Source organism: Brachycentrus maculatus, unplaced genomic scaffold (genome assembly GCF_059751285.1).
Source record: "Brachycentrus maculatus isolate JH-2025_06_01 unplaced genomic scaffold, ASM5975128v1 h1tg000370l, whole genome shotgun sequence".
Lineage (NCBI taxonomy): Eukaryota > Metazoa > Arthropoda > Insecta > Trichoptera > Brachycentridae > Brachycentrus > Brachycentrus maculatus.
In genome coordinates this window covers 1,886,692-1,912,589 of record NW_028281119.1, presented here as the reverse complement: position 1 = coordinate 1,912,589, position 25,898 = coordinate 1,886,692, and the positions used below count along the sequence as shown (strand labels likewise).

Genomic DNA, 25,898 nt, shown 5'->3' with positions numbered 1-25,898 from the left:
GTCCCATAATATGTCTGTCATTGGCTTGATTAAATAATCACTTTAAATACTGCGTAACATTTATCTTTCTAACAATGATTGTGGGCCACATAAATAAATTTAAAGAAACAAATTGAATGTATAAAAATTCGCCCATAGTAAAATTTAATAGTAGGAATTTAAATACCATAGTCGGATAAAACGTTTATTGACTTGACACATCAATGTTTCCTCGCCTTCGAAAAAAATATTTCTTGAGTTTTTTTCATGGAAAGGAAAAAATATATAACACAAATATATATAATAAATTAAATTGTCATTGAGTCTTTTGTGAATAAGTAAAACAAATTTTATTGAATATAAATATTTAAAGAAAATAGCATAAAACAGTAAACGTCTTATAATGGTTTATCTAAGCCGTACTACTAGGGGAAATATAAACATGTCAATTCCACTCTCTATTGTGCTCATTTCAATTCAACATATTTTTTTAATTCAATCAATCTCTAAATAGTACTTAGATATTGATTGAAATTAAAAATAATAAAAAAATATGGCTTTTATACAGTATTGGCATCTAGTGTCAAATATTTGAACTATTTCATTATTTTTCCTAATAGCCAATAGCGCTAACTATTTTATATCTACTTACCCATAGATGTCTATACGCGCTATTCATTCACTCGCATAAAATTATTATGTCAATTCATTTACTTATTATTTTTTTCATTATTATTTAATATTATACTTTTAATTTACACTTAAAAAATGTCAATTTGTTTCATTGAAATTATTAAACAGCTTTTAAAAAAAATACATATATATATATAGATAGATACATATGTATCTCTATCGGATAAAAGCGGAAACAAACGTGTTTATTTTTATATGTCACGCTCTCCAATCTGACAGAACGTTAGTCTGTGGACAGAACGAATTCTGTCCCGCCAAGGACTTTTGTAGTATTAACTTTTCTGTTTATGACCGTAATGTGCGTAGTCTGTAACTGTTTTATGTCATCATCAGTCATATTCAGTCATCATTTGATCGTTTCTGTTTAATTTTGTCTAACCTTTTGTGAACTTTTAATACATTAATGAACCAATATGCCACGCATGGTTATTTAAAATGTGATATTAATTTTAGATTTTCTATTTATACTCGGTTAGATGTTTACTGAATAATATCATGGGCGTTTCTGTATTCTTTTAACATTTTTTTAATGAAAGGCTTAATTGGATCCTTACTAAGCCGAATTGTGCAATCGTTGCGAGCATTCCAACACATGACCTCTTCGCTGTCTGACTGTGAGTAATTTTACAAATTGATATATTTTATTTTATGATAAAGATATTGCTATCTTAAGATTTAAGGTAAGATAATAAATTATCTTTTCTTCGTTTATTTACATTAGAAGACTGTACCAGTGCTCTTAGGTGTGAAGTTTATTTATATTTCCTTAAAATGGATAATCCAAGAAACAGTCTAAATCTAAAACTAGTTATAAAAAAATATATTCCTATAGAAGCTTTAGATGGTTTGTTATTTGATTTTATTATTACTTTTAGTTATCACGAGTTCATTTGAGGATGTCGTAAAAATGACAAATATTTACCATTTTATTATCATGAAAGTCTTATGTCCCCATTCACTAAACATATTTGTATATAAATTATGTCTTTCAAGATCCACATTTCCAGAATCTTATGTGTGTACTTTTGTAGAGTTCATACTTCTGTTAAAATACCTGAATCCGCAGACATAATATAAGTGTCATTTATTTGTTGAATATTCTTTTGTTTTTCCTCATCTTTTTTTAAATATTTTTAATTCTATAGTAAACAGTGTCATAAAATCAATGTCAGTAAATCTTAAATTCCTGTAGCAGGCGAAATTAATAAATGCTTTAATTATTTACAAAATAAAAAACTTGTATAATCGTATATCTTTTGAATTTATTTATGCAGACACTACTACTACTAGTTTCATGTTGAGAACATCTGTACTTCTTGAAACTAGTATTGTCTACTTAAATAAATATAAGTGATCTTATACAAGTGTGAATTGTGATCTGTCCGCCTCCGTAGTGTAATGGTCAGCACGCTCGGCTACCGTTCTGGAGGTCCCGGGTTCGATTCCCAAGAGGGGTAAAATAAATATAAGTGATTTTTTCACTGTAATATTTATTCAAAATTACCATGGACTGGTACCTGAAGCGGAGGGCTGATCACCTTTCCTTCATATATCAACGATCAAGATAACACTGCGTTTATATGACACAGTGCCCTATGCACCATTGGGGTGCGGATAAGGGTTTTATTATTTATTATTATTATACAAGTGTTTGATTCTTTGTATATATTTAAATAATCTTATTCGGCAAAGTTAATGCCGAATCAATAAACAATAAAGGCTTATTTTTTACTCCTTGTTTAGTGTGATCGAATTAACGCGCAACGTGTTCACGCACCAATCAAGAGCACCAATCCGAAGAGAGATGGACAAAAGCACAAGCCAATCATCGTTTTATCACGCTAACTGAACGGCTGTCCAAACTTAAAACACAGTAAGGGACATTTTTTGTAGTATGTTTTTTTTTCATTTTTGGACTAAGTAGAATCTACTTAATCCAAAAATGCAAAAAAACTGCTGTGTTTTGAGTTTGGACAGCCGTGAAGTGCCGGACGGTAAAATTCTGTGTAGTGCACAAATGCTAATTATATAGATGACTTTTTATCAATTGATTCGGCAGTCACAGAATATAAATAACAATAAACCCATAATTAACAATATGACAATGACTAAAGCCTCCCCCCTTTTGTCTATGTTCCCTCTGATAAGAAATAAAAATAAAAAATAAAAATTAAATTAATAAATAAAAATAAGAAACAGCTACTACCCCCTCTTCAACCTTCAACGTCCCAAGGACCCAACTCTAAAATTTAGAATAAGCTTCACATACGGTGTTTGAAAATGATGCGGAATGCATCGAAAACACGTGTCACAGTAGATTTTAAGAAATAGTGGTATTTACTAAGTAAAACATTAATTAAAAATATATAGATGACTTCTACTCTATTATTCTCTTGTAGGAGGTGAAAAGATGAATTCAACCGAGATTTCGGAGCATCCCTTGAGCTCGAGGCAAGCGGGGAGCCAACTCGGTTCTCCAGAACCCTCAACTCCTGGCGGAGTATTGAGTGACTGCTTCGGTATAGTAGAGCCCACATCCCCTAGTCTGGAATCTGACTATGATGAAAGCCTCGCTGTTCCACCCTCGCTGTCTGTTATCGCAACAAGTGAGCTGGAGCATGTGCGGTACGGAAGAGATACGAAAGATGGTCCAGGTAACTTTTAACAGAATTTTTTTAATGATATCTCTCTTTCATAATTATTTTATAATTCATTATTGTTTCTTTTTTAATGTTTGAATAGCTTTAGAGTGGAGAATCTTATTTACCTACTTTTATAAACTATATAAAAAAAATATTATTTGTGATAAAAATAAATAAATCTTTACCGTTTACAGTAACTATACACTCATCCAAACAATTATTTAAAAATGCATAGATATTGGTTTCGTTCTTGTATTATTTTTTAACCACATCAGTACAGTAATCGAATGCTTCTAACCCTTATCCGCACCAGATGGTGCATAGGGCACTGCGTTGTATTGAAGCAGTGTTATCTTGACCAATACTTACATGAAGGCAAGGTGACTCCTGCGCTTCAGGGATCAGCCCGGGGTAATATTGAGTAAATATTAGAGTATACAATCACTTTTATTTATTTTCACCCCCTTTCCCCTGGGAATCGAACCTAGAACCTCCAGGTAGCTTAAACGCTAACCATTACACCACGGAGGCGGAATCGAATACTAAAAAAAAATCCAATTATTCTCTTTTTCCCTGTTTTACTAAATGCATTATTTTTTCTCTTTATTATTTCGCATTGTTGTGAAATAATAGAGAGAAATTCAAACTCTTTAAACATTGAATTAATAATTTATTATTATTATTCTATTGTTTATTTCAACATTAGCCGTTTCCTTTGTTTTATATGTATTTCTATTCATAGATCTATATCTTATTCATATTCGTATTTTAATACAACACTACGGTTTTATATTGTCTAATTAGATGACTCATACCTAATCATTGTCTAATAACAACAATAATTGTAATATACATATGTAGTAATTTATTAGTAACTTCATTCTACTTTGAAAGTAAGGAAGCCATTTTAAAAGGGATTTTATATTTGTTTAGTTCTTTCGTTTTTTGTATAGTATTTATATTAATTAACTAACCGAGCCAAATAATTAACATGTTGTACAAATTAAATCCATTCCTCTATACACTATTAGACACCGAGATGAAGTTTTTTTTTTAATAATTTTATTTTAGCAATGCCATTAGGTTTAAAAGCTGGATGTAATATTTCATACCAAATTGCAATCTCTACAAACACCTCTTTACAATAACCATCAACCTTTTTGTATTCATTTTTTTATATGTAGCCTATAGAATTGTGTATTCATATTATGAAACATCACTCTACAAGGTCAAGAAAACATGTTCAACAAAAATAAAATAAAAGTCTTTTTGTTTTTGTCTTTACTAAGTTTTTTTCAACCTTTTCTGATCTTGCTGTATTTTATCGATCATAGTTACCTGTGTTACAAAAACCAAAAACCAAATAAGAATTAATTATTTTTCAACATGTTGAATATGCTCATATCTTCATAAGAACTTTGTTATGTAATGTTTATTTTTAAATTTATGGATTCATAATCGTTTTTAAGAGTACGACTATTCATAACTTTTGTCACTGAGATAAATCTGTCTTTAAAAATGTTTATTGACTAATTTAAATAATACAAAAAACCAACTAAAATAATAATTCAGTATATTTTTTCTTAATGGATTTTAAAAATCCATTTTTTAATAATTTAACAAATGAAAGTTTGTGGCTTGACTTGAATATTGAGTACTCTTAAAGTGACCGCCTGATCTTTCATTGGGTTAGGATTTTACACTGGTGGAATTTTTTATGTAGGATAACCTACAAAGAGGTTTAAATAAAGCCCCGAGTGCTGTGGGGGGATTTAGGGGGGGAGGACCTCTTTTGATCTTTTGTAATGACAGTGTGAATGAAGCTTGTACATGGAAAGTCGATTGATCGTGGGGTTTACGGGTTTGGCTAGTCCGCCATAAAAACGTTCTGATAATGTAGCGATGAACTTATTCACGAGGAGAATATCAGACTCTCTGTGGAGTTGGGAGATTCTCACCGAGAAGGGGGCTTTTAACGCTGTACAGAGCACCTTGTTCTGGAAGACTTGTATCTTATACATATGTGTGTGCTAGCCACGAAACCCCAAATGAGCGCGGCGTATGTCAGGATGAGTGTGAATCCAGGATTGACATTGCCTCCAAATTCTACCATTGTATATTAACACATTTAGGACGGGTGTTTTTTTACGCCTACGTACCGCTGGCGACAGGATTTGATAATTGTGTACATATAGTTTGAACCTTAACAAAGGTACTGGTACATAATATTCAAATGAAAACATTAAATAATTCATTAAGAAATTAGGCCAGTGCAGTAGGTAAAAATACACTTCCCGTCCTTAAGCATCAATCGACCGATCGGGTAGAAATACCTTTCCCTTCCTTAGTATGTTAGTAAAAAAATCATTTGAATGTTGTCCTCTCTGCTTTTATGTCTCTGCATATAACTAATTTCATCTGCGCTAATTCCTAATAATTGGTGTTTCATTTTTTTTCAGGACATAACACATTAGCATTTAACGTAGTTCATAATCCGCCATTGAAATTTAAGTCAGTTCACCGAAAAGTGTTCATTCCCGGTGTGGAAGTTACTGTTAAAATTATCGATAATGATAGAAGCGTTACATCTCATTTACTCAGTCCCAATCTGTAAGTTATATCTCGTATTATATTTTAAGGATACTGCAAAAACTGACCAAGTCAAACAAAAATAATTTATTTTGAATAAAAATTCTGCAGTGTTTTAAAACATTATTATTATAAACGATATTTTTTCATAATTACATACATTGACTTTGCCAGGTTTCGCAGTGTGCTCGCAGTGTATTTTTTTGCTAAATCACAATATATTTTCATCCTTTCCCTTATGTTACGTACCTGCCTAGATACCAACTATACCACATTATATCAATACCAATATAATATGCAAGAGACTGGCTCTAGTAACCATGTGATCCATTTCAATCAGGATTTTATTATTTTGTTTTTTATGTAACATAATGTAAAATTGGTTATGTTTTATATAACAAAATTTAAAAACTTATAAGAAAATTATTATAACAATGTTTAAAGGATTATTTATTTGAAATCTATAGAAATCACAATGATTGACCAATGCCAAGGTTGACAAGAAAAATGGGGTGGTTGGTATTTGAAAGTTTTTTAATAAGTTCTATGAAGAGTCATTTGCGGGCGGCTTCTTGCGTGTTGTATTAGTGTTGCTAGAATGTATTCATGTAGCTACCTGAAAAAATATTCACAATACAATAAACATTCAGAAGTCACTAAAAGATCATATATATGTTGGTTATAGTAAAAGATGAGTTAAGAATTTCTCAAAAAAGTCTTTCACTGAAAATGTGTCCTTTATATTTTATAGTAAAATATCTCATATACTGTAGTATTTTTTGCGATGAATAATTTATACCTGAATTTTTAATTACATTTTTTTTTGAAGTTTGTCTTGATATGATTTAAAGACTTATACAAACATCGAGAACAGATAAACAATTTTTCTCATACAAAACCTTGTAGCAAAGAGATTATGTTAGAAGTACCTGCATAAATTCACCTTGTAGTTGGCATATAATTGTTTGATTGTATTAATTATTCATTCAAACATTCACAATTTTAAAAACTGACCTTAGCACAAACTCAATGCATCTCATGTATTTGTAAAGAAGGTTTTTTTTAAATGTTTTTTTAGGGGATTGAATAAAAGAAACAGATACCATATTACTTTTATTATTCTGTTTTGTTTTGTTATATTGCTGAAGTTTAAATATCATCCACATGTCAGGGGTAGACAACCTACGGAAATAAATACCATTAAATTTATGCATTTAAAAAATACTATGTATCATCTGAAATAACAGGATTGCAAAAATGTATGTTTTTTTGACATAAGATAATTTTATTTTCGACACAGAATTATCTAAAAGAATCGAAAACAAATCAATAAATAAATAAAAGAAAAAATAAATCTCCACCCATGTTAAATTTGTCATTCTTGACTTGCTTTAGCAATATTGCTGGCTATAATTATTTCCATTTTTTTCCAGTTAATTTATTTAAAAAAAAAATTTAAAAAAATTGCTTTTAAACAAGGTTCATTATGGAGTGTATCTATTTGTAATTGATTGATATCGTCTTATTAGGTTATGCCTGTAACCATCTTCATGTAGTCTTCCAATATGAAAAGGTTCCCCATCTCTGCTTGTCCATGAAATTATGCTCCATCAGATAAATCTAGAAATTATATCCATGAGAATACTCCATAAATAAAGAAAAAATAGCATGTTAATGAAGAACCTTGTTACTTCATTATGTTTTTTTTAAATATCTAACATAATGTTGGTAGTTTTCAAATGTATTTTATCTTTTTTTTCAATTCCAGGTACACAATACTTCTATCTCACGGAGACTTTTCGTGGACGATCACAAAGCGATACAAACACATTTTGAGCTTGCACCAAGACTTGTCCGTATTCCGAGCCGGTCTGAACATTCCCTTTCCATCTAAGGCTCATAAAGAACTTCGCAGCAGTTTTCGTTTGAATGTGAATGCTGCGGAACGAGCTGCCTTGGATGGCAAGCCGTTAGCACCCCCCAGAAAGGTTTCAAGTCGCGTGAAAAAAAGGCCCGGGGCTCTGCCAAGGTCAGTCACATTTGCTTCTTAAACTTTATTTTTGCAAAATCTGCACTTGCTTTATTTGGACTATGTCAGGAGTTTCATGTTGAGATATGAAATATTGACTAAGCAGAAAGGTGTGAGTGACTTATAGCTCTTTTTTACCAGACACATTTGAAGTGCTGTAACTTACTTAGATTATGGATTAACACATTGGTTATGTGAAGTTTGTTAAAGAAATGAAATTTGACCCTGAGATGAAGATTGGCAGCAAAATTAAGATTTACAAAACTTGTGTCCGACCCATCATGACGTATGGAATACAAGAGAATATAGAGCAGACACTGTTGCCACAAAAAATGTGCTTAGAGTGTCAGAAATGAAGACTCTAAGAAGCATATCAGGCAAGAGTCTTCGAGATAGAATAAAAAATGTCAGGATCAGGGAAATATGCGAGATCGAAGATGTCGTTAGGTGGGGAAGGCAACAAAAGAGACAATGGTATGCGCATGTGAGGAGAATGGAACCATCCAGACTCCCCCACATCGCACTGTACGGCTAACCCCATGGTAGACGACTCCCGGGCAGACCACCAAAGAGATGGGTCGATAGCTAGGAATCGACATCGCAAGAGGCTAATCCCTCTTAAAAAACAGGCCACAAGGCCTACAACAAGATGAAGAAGAAGAAGAAATTTGACACAGGCGATATGAGATTCCGTTGAAAGAATGATGAAAATAAAGAATCGATTATATTTTTGTATCATAGTGACACCTATCCGCTACACAGCAAAGCAAACATGACAAAGACATTGAAGACAACTGAAATGCACAAAAATCTGCAAACAACCGCAACATAATATTGCTGTAATGCACAAATATGTGCACACTGTAAACAATGTGTATATATTACAAAGACTTCATTCCATCTATGTTATCATTTTTGAAAAACAGTATGATTACATGACCAAGTTAAAACGCTTCAAATTTGTCGCCTTTCAAGTATGTAGTATTTTGCCAACCATACTCCTTTGATGGGCAAAAATCAATATTTACTTCGATTTTTACATTTTTTTCTAAACCAAAATTGTCCGATTCAATTTTACTACTGTCCATATAACCCGGTTCGATGCCACAAGCGTTTTAACGCGCTCTCCAGTTTCGTGCTCGCCAGGCCACCCATACAAAATAAGCGCTGTCGTTTGAGCTTGTCGCAAGCCAATATCAAATCCAATTGCAATATTTTTAAATTAGGATGTATAGCAACATCTATTAGGAAGATTTGCAAAAGTCTATCAGAAAGATTTTCGTCCGCCTCCGTAGTGTAATAGTCAGCACGCTCGGCTACCGTTCTAGAGGTCCCGGGTTCGATTCCCAAGGGGGGTAAAATAAATATAAGTGATTTTTTCACTGTAATATTTATTCAATATTACCCTGGACTGGTACCTGAAGCGGAGGGCTGATCACCTTTACTTCATGTGTAAACGATCAAGACGTCTATATTATACTAACGCTGCGTTTATATGACCCAGTGCCCTATGCACCATTGGGGTGCGGATTATGGTTTTATTATTATTGTTATTAGAAAGATCAAGAAATACTCAAATAATTCAATTAAATATTATCAAAGTTACAGTCATCTTTCTAAAAGCTTTCACATTTTTGTTGAAAAAAATCATGGCCTGCTGGGTACGGCCATATTAATATTTTCCGGCATTGAAAGGGTTAAAAAAGCTGTTGCTTTTTTCAAACTGTAAACGGTTGCTTGATAGAAAATAAACAGTTAAATAAACCATCGACTTTCTCGATCGGTTAAAGTCGGTGGTTTCTTTTTTATACATAATGATGATCCCACTAAAGAATGATATAGAAATCTATGTATGATATTGTTTGTAAACAAATGAATCTATTACTCTGGTTATACATACTAGTTTCCGCCTCCGTGGTGTAATGGCCAGCGTGTTTAGCTACCGTGCTGGAGGTCCCGGGTTCGATTCCCAGGGGGGGTGAAAATAAATATTGGTCATTTTACACTGTAATATTTATTTAATATTACCCTGGACTGGTTCCTGAAGCGCAAGAGTGATCACCTTGCCTTCATGTAAGCAATGATCAAGAAAAACTGCGTCAACTCGATGCAGTGCCCTATGCACCATTGGGTGTGGATAAGGGTTATAAGTAATAATACATACTAGTATGCCTTTATATCCCACTGTTGGCATATTAATGATTTTAGATTTCCAAAGAAACCCGAGGTTCTGGTATCGTTCGAAGACTTGCCAAAACGAATGAAACAGCTGGAGGAGTACTTGTACAATTTGTGCAATATCACCATTTACCGAAATCATCATGAACTGGTGAGTCAGTATTTTTTTACATTTTCATTTATATCAGTTGTTTTTATCAAACACTTGTGTTTATAAATGTTTCTATTGTGTAATTTGTTTCCTCCAGAATGTACCTACTGTTCAGTTTGTTATCTATATAAAGGTTTTTGCGGTGAGTTTTGCCAATGTTTATTGCAAATTATAAATTGACATGTCGCTCACTCCTTTCAAGAACGTCATAAATCAAAAAACTTGATTTTTCAGGAGAACGTTTTTAAAGTTTAAAAATATAATACAATGTATTAAAAATAAATAACTAGCCAGTTATCGAACGTTTTACTGTAAAACAGATCTTTTTCGGAAAAACCTTAAGGTTTTTTCTCCATTTGAAAAATATTAGGTATATTTAAAAAAAATAACTAAACAATACCATTTTTCAAAATGCAAAAACAACACTTTCTGCCCTGTAGCGGGTAAATATTAAGTTAAAAATATGCCTCTTTTGCTGGGATATAGTACATTTTTAGGCATTCCGAAAACACGCACAACTGAAAATTGATGATTTTTGATTTATGACGTTCTTGAAAGGAGTGAGCGATGTGTTATGTTGTACTATCACAATCGTACTTTGAATTAATTTATCAATCATTTTATCAATGCATATGTATATAGATATTTTTTAATTACTTAACATGAAGATTACTTAACATGAAGATTACTTAACATAAAAAAAATTAAATTGAAATCTCGGGTGTGTACTGCTCTGCGCATCTTGAATGTCTTCAATGAAGACGTGCGTCCAATAACTGCAAGTCAGCAGTAACCTTCGTTTCTGGAACAGGTGTTTCGCCGCAAAAGAGTTGCACGCTTAAAGGGCTTGTACATATACACTAAGAGCAATCGCTAACTCCTATTTGTTCGCAAACACAGTGGATACGCAGCTTTAGAATCTGATTTAAAAATATATAAATATCAAAATACATAATAACGCTTGTAAAGATAATAATTCAGATATGTAATAATAGAACAAAAGTTGTATATCAACTGGTTGTGTGTTTAAATCTTGTGTACATATGATTATCTCGTCACAAATGATAAAATACTTGTTTATCACTATAATGATGTATGCATGTGCATATTTTATAAGTGCAGTCTCATATCATGTAATAGATTAATCAGTGACATTGATGGAGCTGAATAATACATACAACTATATTCCTGTAATAACATTATTATCTGTCTTTCTGCAGGTAAAATTTTTAGAGGTGTCCCACTTATCATTTGTAAATGACCTTGGGGGCAAAGGGAAAGAAGGAATGGTTTTGAAAAGGGCCGGATCTACTTTACCGGGACAGACAGGATGCGATTGCTGCGGGATCTTGCACTTTGGCATCTGTAACAGGTAAATCATCATACATTTCTTCTCCTTCCGTGTTCATCTGCTGCTGGGGACAGTCGAGTGAGGTTGGGAGCCTCAACAGGCATTGACCCCCAACCGGAATAAGAATACAGTGAAACCTCTCAAAATGAGCATAATTCATTTTAGAATCTTACTCACTAAGTGAAACATTTTTTTTGTTTGGACTAACGCGAAAGTCCCGGCTCACAAGTGTATGTTGTGAAAAAGGGACTTGCTCTTTCTCTTTAACTCATGCGAAATATCACTCTTTAAGGGAGCAAATTTTTCACTTTTTTTGCTCATTATGCAAATAATTCGTTATGAGAGGTGCTTTTTATGAGAGATTTCACTGTATTATTCTCTATATATCGCTCACTCCTTTCAAGAACGTCATAAATCAAAAATCGTCAATTTTCAGTTGTACATGCTTTCAGGATGCCCAGAAAATGTACTATATTGCAGCAAAAGCGGCATTTTTTTACTTTATATTTACCCGCTACAGGCCAGAAAATGTTGTTTTTGCATTTTTAAGAAAATGTATTGTTTAATATTTTTTTTAAATATACTAAATATTTCTCAAATGCAGATAAAACATTCGGGTTTTACCTTAAAAGATATGTTGCACAGTAAAAAATTCAATAAGAGGATTGATATTTATTTTTAATATATAGTGTTATATTTTTAAAGTTAAACGTTCTCCTGAAAAATCAAGTATTTTGATTTATGACGTTCTTGAAAGGAGTGAGCTATATCTCATTTTCAATTTCACTCTTCTGCGTTTCTCCACACTCTAGTGTTGCATAGAGCGCTGCATCAAATTGACGAGATGTTTACTCAATCGTGATTTTATGAAGGTATGGTGATCAGTAATTGGGCGATCGGCCTTGGACTCTAGATATGCATATGACGTAAGTCAAGGAGCTCAGGGTAAAGGACATCACCGCTTCATACATTTATCTGGATGATAATATTGTTAATATTTAAAGGGCCTCGTATGCATTAGCATTATACAACTTACAAAAGCTATATGAGTATGGTCATGCAGTCCCGAGTGCCTTATCTATTACTGCTATTCCCCTATTCATTTATTTCCATTCCCTTTCAATTTAATAGTTGTTAATTTTTTTCTTCTCGGCCCCACAATTTTTTTTCACATACAATAATTTTAACATTAATTTTGATTAATCAAAACTGTTTTATTACTGATCTGTTTATGTTTTTTGAACTCTCTTTTGCAGTATTTAGCTCCATTCCAAACCATTATTTTACTTTTTTTTTTCAGGGTGAACTTCTTCTGCAGTTCTTTTACTTGCGGTAAATGGAGAGAACGTTGGTTTTTCTTAAAAGATTCTTGCTTCGGATACATTCGACCGAAAGATGGTTCCATCACCGGAGTTATGTTGTTTGACCAAGGGTAAAAAATATTCCAATACTATTTACTAACTGGAAACTTTGTCCAGGGTTGTAGAAAAACAACACTTACGCTTATGTTTACTCAGATTTATATATGAAGCTGTTATATTACAAAAAATTTGAAAATCTTTATGAACAACCGATATGTGACAATAACCGGGGCTTTTCTAACTTCTTTCTAATTGAAATTATGTGATTATTTATTTAATTTTATTGATTTGTTTTAGCTTTGAGATATCGACTGGAATGTACTCTACGGGCCTCAATAATGGCTTACAAATATTAAACCTCAATAGACAGATGATTATCAGATTGTGGACAAAGAGACAGAGCAAAGAATGGAAACAACAGTTGCAAGAAGTAGCAAATTCTAAAGGTAGAGATAAAACATACTCTCTGTAGTTTCACATTATTGTCAGGCGTTTTTTCATCAAACCCGACCCTAAATAGTATACTAATTAGGGTCGTATACTAATCACAAGTAACCGCAAATCCTTTTAAGATGTGCGCAATGTTTTTTGGCATCTCACGCACTACCAAAAGTAAACAAAATATAACATTTATAAATCTATAAAAAATAATTTATTTATAAATCGCCTATCTATTGTATTCTTGCTAGTGCCCTTTTATTATAACCTAAAATAAAATGTATACCCACACACAGGCCATGCCTTTGTGGGATCTTCTTTTGTACTATATTATATATTTTTATGTACTTGTAATTATAACATATTGTAAAATGCAAAAGAATTTAAAATAGTGGGTAAAAATGCCCTTCCGCTCTCTACCAACAGTATATAAAAGACGCTTTTAAGTGTTTCCAAACAATGTGGTATTATTCTAGAATCATATCTATTAATCTTGAATGGATTTATTTTATATCAGACATTTAGTTAAGTGAAAAATTATCAGCTGGATTAAATTAAGAAAACATGAAAATTACCTTCCTATCCTATTTTTTTTAGCTCGAGAATTCACTTCCCCGAACCCCCACCACTCATTTGCCCCGCTGAGAAGTGGCACAAAAGCTTACCACTTTGTGGATGGTGCGGGTTACCTCAGTGCCGTGGCTGACTGCCTGGAGGGCGCAAAGGAAGAGATCTACATTACCGACTGGTGGCTCAGCCCCGAAATATATCTCAAGCGCCCGGGATCAAAGGATTACTGGAGACTTGATCAAGTGCTGAAAAGAAAGGCGGTAAGAACTTAACAACTGCAACTTTTATATATTTATTTATCCATACTGTTTTTATTTTACTGCGGGGATAGTGAAATGACAAAAGATCACATCCTTTATGCTTGACTCCTGGCTTTCTCCAATGCTCTCAGATAATTAATACTCCTGATGTAACCATGTTTAACCGCCCTACACATACGAACGTACGTGATATGCGCGGTTTTTCTTCACCATTCCGCGCTAACCCGTATGGCCTACTGTTCCAAAAATATTTAATGTGTACCGGATACTCTGACAAATTTTTGTCAGGTTTCATACCTGACAATATTTTGTGACAACAAATGCTGTGATTTTTTCGCTTGTTTATAAAAAAATATGCCTGAAAATAACCCGAAGGTAGGGTGGTTAAATGGTGTTAAAATAGTTATGCCATCTCATCTCTGGTCTACTATTCCACTTTGTCAAAGAATTTTGAGAGCAAAGAATTAAAAAAAAAAATTCTTGTATTTTTTACAGGCTCAAGGAGTTAAAGTATTTATTCTTCTTTATAAAGAAGTCGAAATGGCTCTGGGAATAAATAGCTTCTACAGCAAAAGTCAACTCAACATGGATAATATCAAGGTATCAATATTTCCTCAATTACATATACAGCTTTAAAAGCCAATTAAACCATTACTTTAGTGTCACCGTCGCTTTCATAGCATAAAAATCCTAAATAGATTCAATTTGTTTGAATAAACTTTCAATTTGCTCAAAAATAAAATAAACACCAAGTCAAAATGGTCTATACATATTATGTAGTTTTATATCATTTTTGTTTATTTGATTCAAGTGAATACATATGTATAATTTGCATGCTCACCAAATTTAATGTGGGTGTAAGCTACTAAGATTATTTTACCTATGGGAGCTGTTGTAGCTGATGGAAACTTAAGAATGCAGTTTTTTAGATACACTAGAGCCATGTTAGGCATTAATTGACATAAGCAGACATAAGAGTTTATATTCTACCCTCTTAACAATATGTAATCGTAATGACGTTCTAGGAAGGGATTCCCATTTCCTCGAGTCTATGTTGAACCATTTATGATGCTTAATTTACATTTTAAAGGTTTTACGTCATCCAGATCATGCAAAAGTCGGTATTTTCTTGTGGGCGCATCATGAAAAAATAGTCTGCGTTGATCAGAGCATCGCATTTATCGGCGGAATCGACTTGTGTTATGGAAGATGGGATGATCACCACCATAGGTAGGAGTTGTTATTTCCTTAAATGCAATGTTTATGTAATGTTTTACATAAATATATAAAATCCTAAATATTTATTTTATGGTGTTATTAGATTGACGGACGTCGGCAGTGTGGCACGGGATCTGACGGCTCGTCCAAAAACAAAAAAGAAAACATCGAGTAGCCCGTTGGGAAATGACGATTTCATTATATCCTCGAGGTTTGGAGATGATCAAGCATCGCCGGGAAATTCTCCTGAAAATGTAAACCGTGAGGTGACAAATTTATTCCAAAGCGAGAAGAGGTTCGTATAAATTTAAAAACACTTATAATTACACAATTTGAAATCTTTTAAAATGTTTTTTTAGTAGGTATTTAATCTGTTATCCGGGTGGGACGTATAATGCGTCAAAGGTAAACAATATCGGGTACGTGTAGAACATATTGGCTGTCCAAACTTAAAACACAGTAAAGGACATTTTTTTGTAGTACGTTTTTTTTGCATTTTTGGACTAAGTAGAATCTACTTAGTCCAAAAATGCAAAAAAAACGTACTACAAAAAAATGTCCCTTACTGTGTTTTGAGTTTGGACAGCCGATATGAATACATCATTGAAATATGTATATGTTGCGCCCTGGAATGGGCGGGACTTATATTTTCAAACAACAAAGTTAATTAGTCATCCATACATGTCTCGACATGAATTCTTTTATTTTTTTTGTAATTTTGTATTTTCCTTTGTGATACATATATTTAAACAAACGGAAAAAATATATATTTCATAGTCTTTTCATTCATTTTCGTCACCGGGCGTGACGTACTGACACGTCCTAGTGAAAGAGTTCACGCCCGTTGAATGTTGCGTAGTTAAAAAGAGAACTCCCCGGTTAACAGGTTAAACTATTATATTGATAAACCTCACCCTTTGATAATATAATCATACGTAAATTTATTTGCAGCAATTACCCTCCATCCAATGATTTCCCGCTCAATCCCCTGCCAGTGTCTATGAGAAATGACGACTCGCTGCCGGCTCTGCAACCCGGAGATAGCTTGCTCATCCCCTCTTCCCGTCGTGTCTCTGAAACCGTATTCCTAGAAGAGCATTACAATCCGGATTTCAACCACAGAAAAACAGTCATAGACACTATCACCGGCAAAAGCAAAGATTTCTTGAGTCTCTTTGGCGGAGATTCTCCGGAAGTTCCATCCACCGCCAACGATGATAGAGAAAAGAAAAAAGCTGAGAGATACGCGGCTTCTAATAGGAATCTATTCTTTCCTGAAAATCACGGGGATGGTTCTCCTTTACTACGCAAAAGATCGGGGTTGTCTGACATCGTGGAAGATGAGGCTACTTTAAATATTCACGATAAATCAGTACAAGAAGCAATCAGTGTAATGGATGAAAAGGATAAACTTTGGGTCGGTAAAGACTATGCCAACTTCATTGTTAAAGATTTTGTCAACCTTGATTCTCCGTTTGTAGGTATGTTACTTACAATGCTATTCATCACACTTACACATTCAGTACGGTTCAACATTAAAATGATTTAATTAAGTTTTTACAAAATTATTTGCATTACGTTTTAGAAAAGAATTTTAGTTTAGTAGAATGTTCATTTACATAATACAAAATGCAAATAAAATTATCATTTAAAAAATATTTTGATATGTCAGTACATTTTACACACCCGCAGATCAAATCTAGCCTTTTACTACTTTTTGTCCAAGAAATAAATTTACGCCATTTTAAAATATCTTTTTGTAAACCTTTTTTCCACATGTTAATTGGAACGCAAAAATATTAGCAACAAACACATCAATATATTGCCCCTATAACAGCATTTTTCTACAACTTGAAGGCATAATGACTTTGAGTAAATTACATAATTGATCTTGAGGTTAGTGGGTGAACTTTCCAGTACCAACCTCTTTTTCTCTCTCCATCACTAGGCCGGACACTGGCTTGGAGGCAGAATGATAATTTGGCCTCAGAATATGAGACATACATAACCTGTAATAATATTAATAATATTTTTTGATAATTTATAAAGCGCCATTTTTGTAAAATACTACCTCAAAGGCATTTACACAGATGTGAATTATGATATGAAAATAACAATGATAGATAAAAAATCAGCCGCCATATTATTATGCCTTCTTCTTGGTATTCGTGATCCGAATTATGGCCAAGATGTGGGCAGGACGCCTCCCTATTAAAATGGTTGATTACACAGGATCTTTCGCATTTCAGACTTGGTGGATAGAAACACGACTCCTCGTATGCCATGGCATGATATCAGTATGATGGTGGAAGGGGAAGCAGCTAGAGATGCTGCGAGACATTTTATACAGAGGTGGAATGCTCACAAATTGGAGAAAGTAAAGTAAGTTTCTCAGGAAAAATATCTTATATCAATGTGTCAAATCATAAATAACGGACCTGCATACTAAATATTGATTAAAAAATTCATAATTCTTTACTTTTATTCTTCCTTATTTAAAGGAATTTTTATATTTACATTACTCTTGTTGTATTAACACTCTCTATGTATTAATTTTTCTAACATAACATTCCCATATTTTTCAGAAACAATCTCGCATATCCATATTTACTCCCAAAGTCATATTCAAATATCGTGGTACCTGATTTACTTCCTAATTTGGAAAAATATACAGTCACAAGCCAAGTAAGTAATTTATGTGCTTTTCTTATTAAGTCAAGTAAGTATTTTGTCCGCCTCTATGGTATAATGGTTAGCGTGTTTAGCTACCATGCTGAAGGTCCCGGGTTCGATACCCGGGGGGGGTAAAAATAAAAATTAGTGATTTTACACTCTAATATTTATTTAATATTACCCTGGACTGGTCCCTGAAGTGCAGGAGTGATCGCCTTGCCTTCATGTAAGTAACGATCTAGGTAACACTGTGTCAGTACAATGCAGTGCCCTTTGCACCTTTGGGTGCGGATTAGGGTTATTCTTAGTACATTTCTGACACGCATTTATTTTTAGCTAAATTATTGGTGTAGTTCATTGAAAATAATAACTTAAATACAATTTCAGTTTAATTAATCCGACTTCAATTACATTCCTTGTAAATACAGACTTCATAGCAATTTTTTAAGCATATACAAGTCGGGTTGTGGTCCCGTGGTTAGTGTCAGCCTCTGTGACTTTCTACATTCGACGATTTAATTCCTATTTTAAAAATGCTTGAACTTTGTGAAAATTGTATTGAATTTAAAAATCTGTGCAAATAAAAATAATAATATTTTTTTTCTGAAGTAGATATCAGATATATGTTTTTTGTTCTACAGATTTTACGTAGTTTAACATGCTGGTCAGGAGGATTTGTTGATACAGAATCGGTAGAACAGAGTATACACGAAGCTTATATTGAAAGCATTGCAAGAGCACAACATTATGTTTACATTGAGAACCAGTTCTTCATTACGCTGTCCTACAACAACATCTATGTGAGAAATCAAGTAAGTACATATATAACGTGGTAATATTTTCCTTTTGAAAATTAAGTGTAAATAATATGTAAAGTGGGTGTATAATAATAAAATAAACAATGTGTTGCTTTGTAATTAAAGTTTATTCTTAATTTATCTTTATAATAATTTTTATATCTATCTATCTATCTATCTATCTGTTTCTGACAGTTAATAATATTATCGGAAGTCTTTTGTTTTCTTCTGAGCGACGCATGCGGCATCTGGTGGTAGAACTGTTTTATGTAGGTACTTTTTGTAAGTACTTAATAAAATGTATAGGTAGGTACCTAGTTATTTTATTACATCTCCCCCCTTGGGGATGAAAATTCATAGTAAAATTTTCACTCGTCCTCCGGATCATCTTCTTGTAGTGAAGGGACTGGTATAAGTTTAGTGATATGATAAAGTTTTTTTTTTTTTTTTTTTTTTTTTTTCTTTCTTTCTTTTTTTTCCTTCTTTTTTTTTTTTTTTTTTTTTTTTTCTTTCTTTTTTTTTCGTTCTTTTTTCTTTCTTTCTTTTTTTTGTATTTTTTTTTCTTGACCCTTTTAAAGTAGACACAGTTTTTTTCAATCCATTTGTTTTTTTCTTTTGAATTCCTTCATTTTTATTCAGATCTCTTAAAGTATCTTCTAATATAACCAAATGTACAACTTTTAATTGTTCATCTGCATTTTCATTCGATTCTAAAACTGGATTCCTGCTTAGACAATCTACTTCTAAATTCTTCTTTCCTGGAGAATATTTTATTTTATCTTTCGTAGAAGTTTTTTCTACTTTATTTTTATTTTCATTTTTCAAGCACTGTTTCTGTGTTATTTGTATGTCTTCATTTTTATTCTGATCTTTTGAAATATCTTCTAATTTAACCAAATTTACAACTTTTAATTGTTCATTTGCATTTTCCTTCGATTCTAATACTGGATTCCTGCCCACACAATCTGCTTCGAAATTCTTCTTTTCTGGAGTATATTTTATTTTATATTTTGTAGAAATTTTTTCCACATTATTTTTATTTTCATTCTTCAAGCACTGTTTCTGTGTAATTTGTAAATCTTCATTTTTATTATTAATCTTATCATCCTCCTTTGTTTTAAACCAGCACGTTGCTTCAGAGTGATATCGAGTTCCCTTATTTAAATTTTCACAAATCTTACATGGACTTTTATCTTTAATTTTATCACTAGTTCTTAGATTTCCACGTCTTCTTTGATTATCTTTTAATCGTTTTCTTTGATCATCTTCTAATTTTTCTCTCTCACTCCGAACATATTGTAGTAATTGTTTTAATACATCTAATGTTTCATAATCCATTTCCATTATTAACAAAATTGTCGTTTTATAACGTGGTAATATTTTCCTTTTGAAAATTAAGTGTAAATAATATGTAAAGTGGGTGTATAATAATAAAATAAACAATGTGTTGCTTTGTAATTAAAGTTTATTCTTAATTTATCTTTATAATAATTTTTATATCTATCTATCTATCTATCTATCTGATTCTGACAGTTAATAATATTATCGGAAGTCTTTTGTTTTCTTCTGAGCGACGCATGCGGCATCTGGTGGTAGAACTGTTTTATGTAGGTACTTTTTGTAAGTACTTAATAAAATGTATAGGTAGGTACCTAGTTATTTTATTACATATATGGTTGCTTTCTTATTAAATAATGCCTAACTAGTTGCAAATCCTCGTATGGATAGTCTTTTATTTTTTGTTATTAGCGGAATTCCTAAATCTGTTTTAGAAATGTGAAATATTTTCTTAACACACTTTGGACGGGAAAGGTATTTCTTAACCCGTTCGGTTGATTGATGCTTAAGGATGGGAAGGGTATTTTTTACCTCTGCGCCGGCCTCATTTCAAAGTCAGAAAAGAAGGAATTACATATTTATTATTTTTATATGAATATTACGTACCAATATCTTTGTTAAAGTCTTAACTATACGTACATAATTATCGAATCCCATCGCCAGTGATCTGCAGGCGTAAAAAACAACCGTCTGTAGAAATAAGTGTTTTTTTTATATAGAAGACAAAATACACGAGGAATATTCAAAAAACTCAATTAAAACACTTATTTTTTAGAGAACCTTGCAAAATACAAGTTTGTTGTATAGAAGTCATACTGTAGATACGTACTATGATTGCTGCTAAAATTTTACATGTTACATAATATAACTTTTTTTTTCGTCCTTTTTTCAATGTACATTTTTTTGTTTTTTAGATAGGCGAATCTCTATACACTCGGATAATGCGTGCACATAAATCTGGTTCTGTATTCAGAGTGTTTGTCGTGATGCCACTCCTACCTGCCTTCGAAGGAGAAATCGGAACTTCCAGTGGAACGTCTCTCCACGCAATCACACACTGGAATTACCAAAGCATTTCGCGGTAAACATTTATTCACATTTTTACCATTCCACGACAATCGACACTGACAACAATTACTTTATGAATGAGTGTAAAAAAATATCTTTTTCTTAGCTATTTAACCCATATTTAGTTTATGATGATATATTATTATTATTAGAACAGATTTATTTATTATTTTGATATATACGGTACTATTGTACCATTTACATATAATAAATACGTATAAAAAACACATCAATTGCGACACATCAATTTAACAAGTTTTTATAAACTACTTACATAGAAAAATGTTATAAGAATTTTTTTTTTTTTTTTTAAATAATTATAATAAAAAATGTTATAAAAATAAAATATTATGTGTAAACCACTTACAATAAACATTTTGGTTTCTCCAAATCCTATAAAAATGTAAAACATTAAACATATTGAAAATAAACAATACATAACATAAATAAACATAATATCTTTTCATCCAAAACGTGACATTCTATGGGCTAGGAGTAAATTTGTTATTGCCAATTTACATTGTTGAAGCGATATATTATAGAAATCTATATTGGTGGCATATTCGTTACTAGTATTTTGGATTCTAAATATGGGAGTATTAAAATGAGCTATCGTCCGAGCATTTGGACAGTAAAATAAAGTAGATGTTCTACTAGGCCGTGGCGGTACATAGAATGGTATCAGTTTTAGCAATTCAGGGCTGTCAAAAATTGGTTTAATGATTTTATACAACGTTATAATATCTGAGGAAATTCGTCTTTCCTTTAATTTGGTTAATTTGGTTAATTTTAATAGATACAGCAAATAAATTTTCTTTTAACCACAGTATGAGGCCAATGTGCTTGAAAGAAAACTTCAAGTATTTAAAATACTTTTAAGTGTACAAATACTTGAAAACAGAAGCAGAAGAAAACGTGGCATGATCAAGTTTTCCATATGCTTGAAAGTGGTCATATCAGGAGTCGGAATAATCGACGAGTATGTATGAGGAGATGCCTGAATGAAGAAGAGGCGAAGATTGTTTGCAAAGACAGATTGATGTGGTGTTCTATTCTCTATACCTACCTCTGTGGGGAAGTGACATAACGGTTAGCTACTTAGTTATTATTATGCGTCAGTAATTGATAATAAAATAAAACTTTTTCACACAATCTAAAAAAATTATGAAAAACTATTTTTAAGCATATATTTTATACTATGTCTAAAAATATAGTATAAAAAAGGTTTTTTTCCTGATAGCCATATGTATAAGTGTGAACTTTTTGTATTCAAATAATTGTTTGTTTGTATAATTATTTTGTTTTTTTTTTTAAATCTTTTAGTGGTAAAGATTCCTTAATACAACGTCTCAAAGATGCTGGAATTGATGACCCTTCGCAATACGTCACATTCCACGGCCTCAGAACGCACTCGGTGCTGGACGGTGAACCTGTAACCGAATTGATTTATGTTCACTCAAAGCTGATGATTGTCGATGACCGAGTCGTCATTTGTGGCAGTGCCAATATCAACGATCGATCATTGCTTGGAAAGAGAGATTCAGAAGTCGCTGTCTTAATTCAGGTACATACACAAATATAATACGATTGGTACCTCTCTTATTAAATATAAAATGTAATTTCAAAAGCAACACCCTTAAAATGTTGTCTTTTCTTCATTTAAAACAATTATTTACCATTTTGAATCAATATTGTTATTTAGGAATTACCTAAAATGATTTTTGTTTTGTATTTTCTTATACTTGATGCAAAAATTGACATTTTACTGTACGCTCAACTTCCTTATTTAGTCTCCCCATAACAATATTACAAAAAATAATAAAGCAGAGTTCCCATTGACTAGTAGCTGACATTTCTTTTTCTGGAACAAATGTTCTTTATTTGATTCACAATATTTTGACTTTGTCCGAATTTTCATTCACAAATCTGAGTTTTGCTCCACTTTGAAGTTATTTATGTAAAGTTTTTTTTTATTGAATATATCAATGTAGATGAAGAATAATATGGGCATTTACAGGGCTTACAAACTGTCGTATGCTAGTTTACCACCTCATGTCTGGCAGTTACACCCTGTAAATGTCCAGACTTCCATATTCTTCTTCATCTATGTTGTTTTTATCTATAAAATAATATTGATTCCTTGTTCGAGATATTCTCAAATCATTCTTAGTTATCCGGAATTAAGTTTAGCAAACAATCCGTAGTTAGGTTCTAAAAGTATAAATATAATTTATTTGCCTTAAATGAATATTCCAGGATGAGTCCTTCGAAGATGGTCGGATGAACGGAGAAATTTTCCCTTCCGGTAGTTTTGCCGGATCACTGAGAAAACGACTGTTCAGAGAACACTTGGGATTAATAGACAAAACCGATTCAACTCGTAGAATCGACCTCAAGGATCCAATCATAGATTCCTTTTACAACGCCATTTGGAGAGGAACATCGCTGAGAAACACCGAGATATACGAAGAAGTCTTCCACTGCGTGCCAACTAACTCGGTTACCAGTTTTATGGAGTTGAAGAAATATCAAGAAGAGAACCAAGATTCTCTGTGGGTGAAGGATCCAATTGGTGCAAATAGTAAGATTAGCGATATCATGGGACATTTGGTTGATTTCCCATTGGAATTTTTGGTCAATGAAGTCCTAACACCACCCAATACATCCATGGAAGGAATGATGCCTACCTCACTTTGGACGTAATATGTATGGATATAATAGGAATGGAAATTCCATTCTTAATATGAATGGATATATTAGGAATGGAAATTCCATTCCTGAACGGTTTCAAATGCTTCCATTTTCCGTTTTAAACGAATGCACAATTTATTTTTCTACTCTTATACATTTCCATATGATGATAGTATGTACATAACCATTTTGTTTCATACGGTAATGAGATGACAGTATGTTTGCAGTAAAAGCTCGTCAATTTGAACGGTAATTCATATTTTGCCGTAACTTGAAAAATATCACAAAATTTTGGTCACTCAAATAATTTTTTTCATACAAAACATTATGATATTATAAAAAAATAAGCAAATTCATTGAATTCGCTGATTAAATTTTATGAATAAGTATTTTACTATATTAGTCAACCTCGGGAATCGTTACAGTGCTATTGATTTTGCGAGATGTGGCCATAGATATATGTACTATAAATATAATTATGATAATATTAAGACATTTTTGTATGTCTACATAATGTGTTGTGCTGACTAATCAGTCAACTTACTGAAAATACATTCTGGTAATGTTTATTTAGGTCAGTACGTTTTTTAAATGTGTATGTTAATAACAGCTTTTATTTATTTTTATACAAAACTTATGATTGGCTCGATTTAATATCTTAATCAAAATTTGGCAAAGCACTCAATATGTATCAGCACATTACGTGCTCTTTTTACTAAGAAAAATATTGTTCTCAAAATAATACTCATGATTCACAAATTATATTTTTACAAAAATTATTTATTGTCGCAACATTATGTAATTTACAACATTTTGATTGTGTCCAAATACTTGTTCACAAATCTGGATTATCTCCAATTAAAGGAGTTATTTTCCATATTATTTTTTGACATCTCATGAAAGATGGAGAAGAATATGGAAGTCTGGGCATTTACGGGGCTGACGACCGTCATAGGCTGGTTTAAGTGATCACTTTACACACGTGTAACATTCACCAATTCTACCCATTATTGACAACCACACAACTCAAATTCTTGGAAGTTTTATATATACATATATGAACCAATTCAGAAACATTGTTCTTGAATCACTAGAACTCTAGAGACATCTATTTGTGAGATGCACAGACTTCCATATTCTTCTTCATCTTTGATGAGATGTCAAAAAATAATATTAAGTAATTTAAAAAAAAAAAATTAAATAGTTTTAATCTATTGTTTAACATATTGTAGTTCACTGTCCAATCCATTAATATAAAGAATGGAAAATATAAACAAAATACAATTTTATGTTTCCTTGAAAATAGTTTTATAATAATGAATTTCAGTATTAATCTAGGTTCCCGCTATGATAGGGAATTTGTAGCTCTTTGCGTATCTGCAGCTCATTCAATGGAGATGTTACGCCACAATAACTATGAAACGCACGCTCCACATTACGCATTGCTGTTGTTTAAAGTGTGCTTATTATCAGATTCAACCAGAATGGATTGCCTTAGATGAAGTGCGATCCTTTTATTTATCCACTTGTAGCAATCACAGAGCCCTTCCTGTTTGCAATCGTAGTTGTAGCTTTAGATGTTAACTTCAAGCAGGACAATTTAAAAATATATATATTTATACATGTATCATATTTTCGTGAAATTCATGCTTTTTAATCTCAATTTATTCTAGAAATAATTTTTAAATCTTTAATGTAATGTGCAATAATAGAACTAACTCACTAATCCTAAGCCACTTCCTTATAGAGTTAGTATGAGAAGATAGGTCGAGGAACTACGCTCGCTTCTTTCAAGAACGTCATAAATCAAAAATCGTCAATTTTCAGTTGGGCATGTTTTCAGAATGCCTAGAAAATGTACTATATCCCAGC

General features: G+C 32.2%; 1 protein-coding gene across 1 annotated transcript; it reads left to right on the top strand.

Annotated features, from left to right (window-relative positions):
* The first annotated feature begins 904 nt into the window (after positions 1-904).
* On the top strand, positions 905-24,370 carry Pld (Phospholipase D). The gene is made up of 19 exons (XM_088270009.1): positions 905-1,286; positions 3,072-3,326; positions 5,774-5,924; positions 7,672-7,932; positions 10,141-10,261; positions 11,482-11,633; positions 12,913-13,044; positions 13,271-13,419; positions 14,009-14,241; positions 14,737-14,841; positions 15,332-15,471; positions 15,563-15,754; positions 16,411-16,940; positions 17,709-17,841; positions 18,045-18,144; positions 18,774-18,944; positions 21,182-21,348; positions 22,659-22,899; positions 23,592-24,370. The coding sequence occupies exons 2-19, from the start codon at positions 3,083-3,085 to the stop codon at positions 24,036-24,038; spliced, it is 3,669 nt and encodes a 1,222-aa protein (XP_088126135.1). The 5' UTR covers positions 905-1,286; positions 3,072-3,082; the 3' UTR covers positions 24,039-24,370.
* Positions 24,371-25,898: the final 1,528 nt, after the last annotated feature.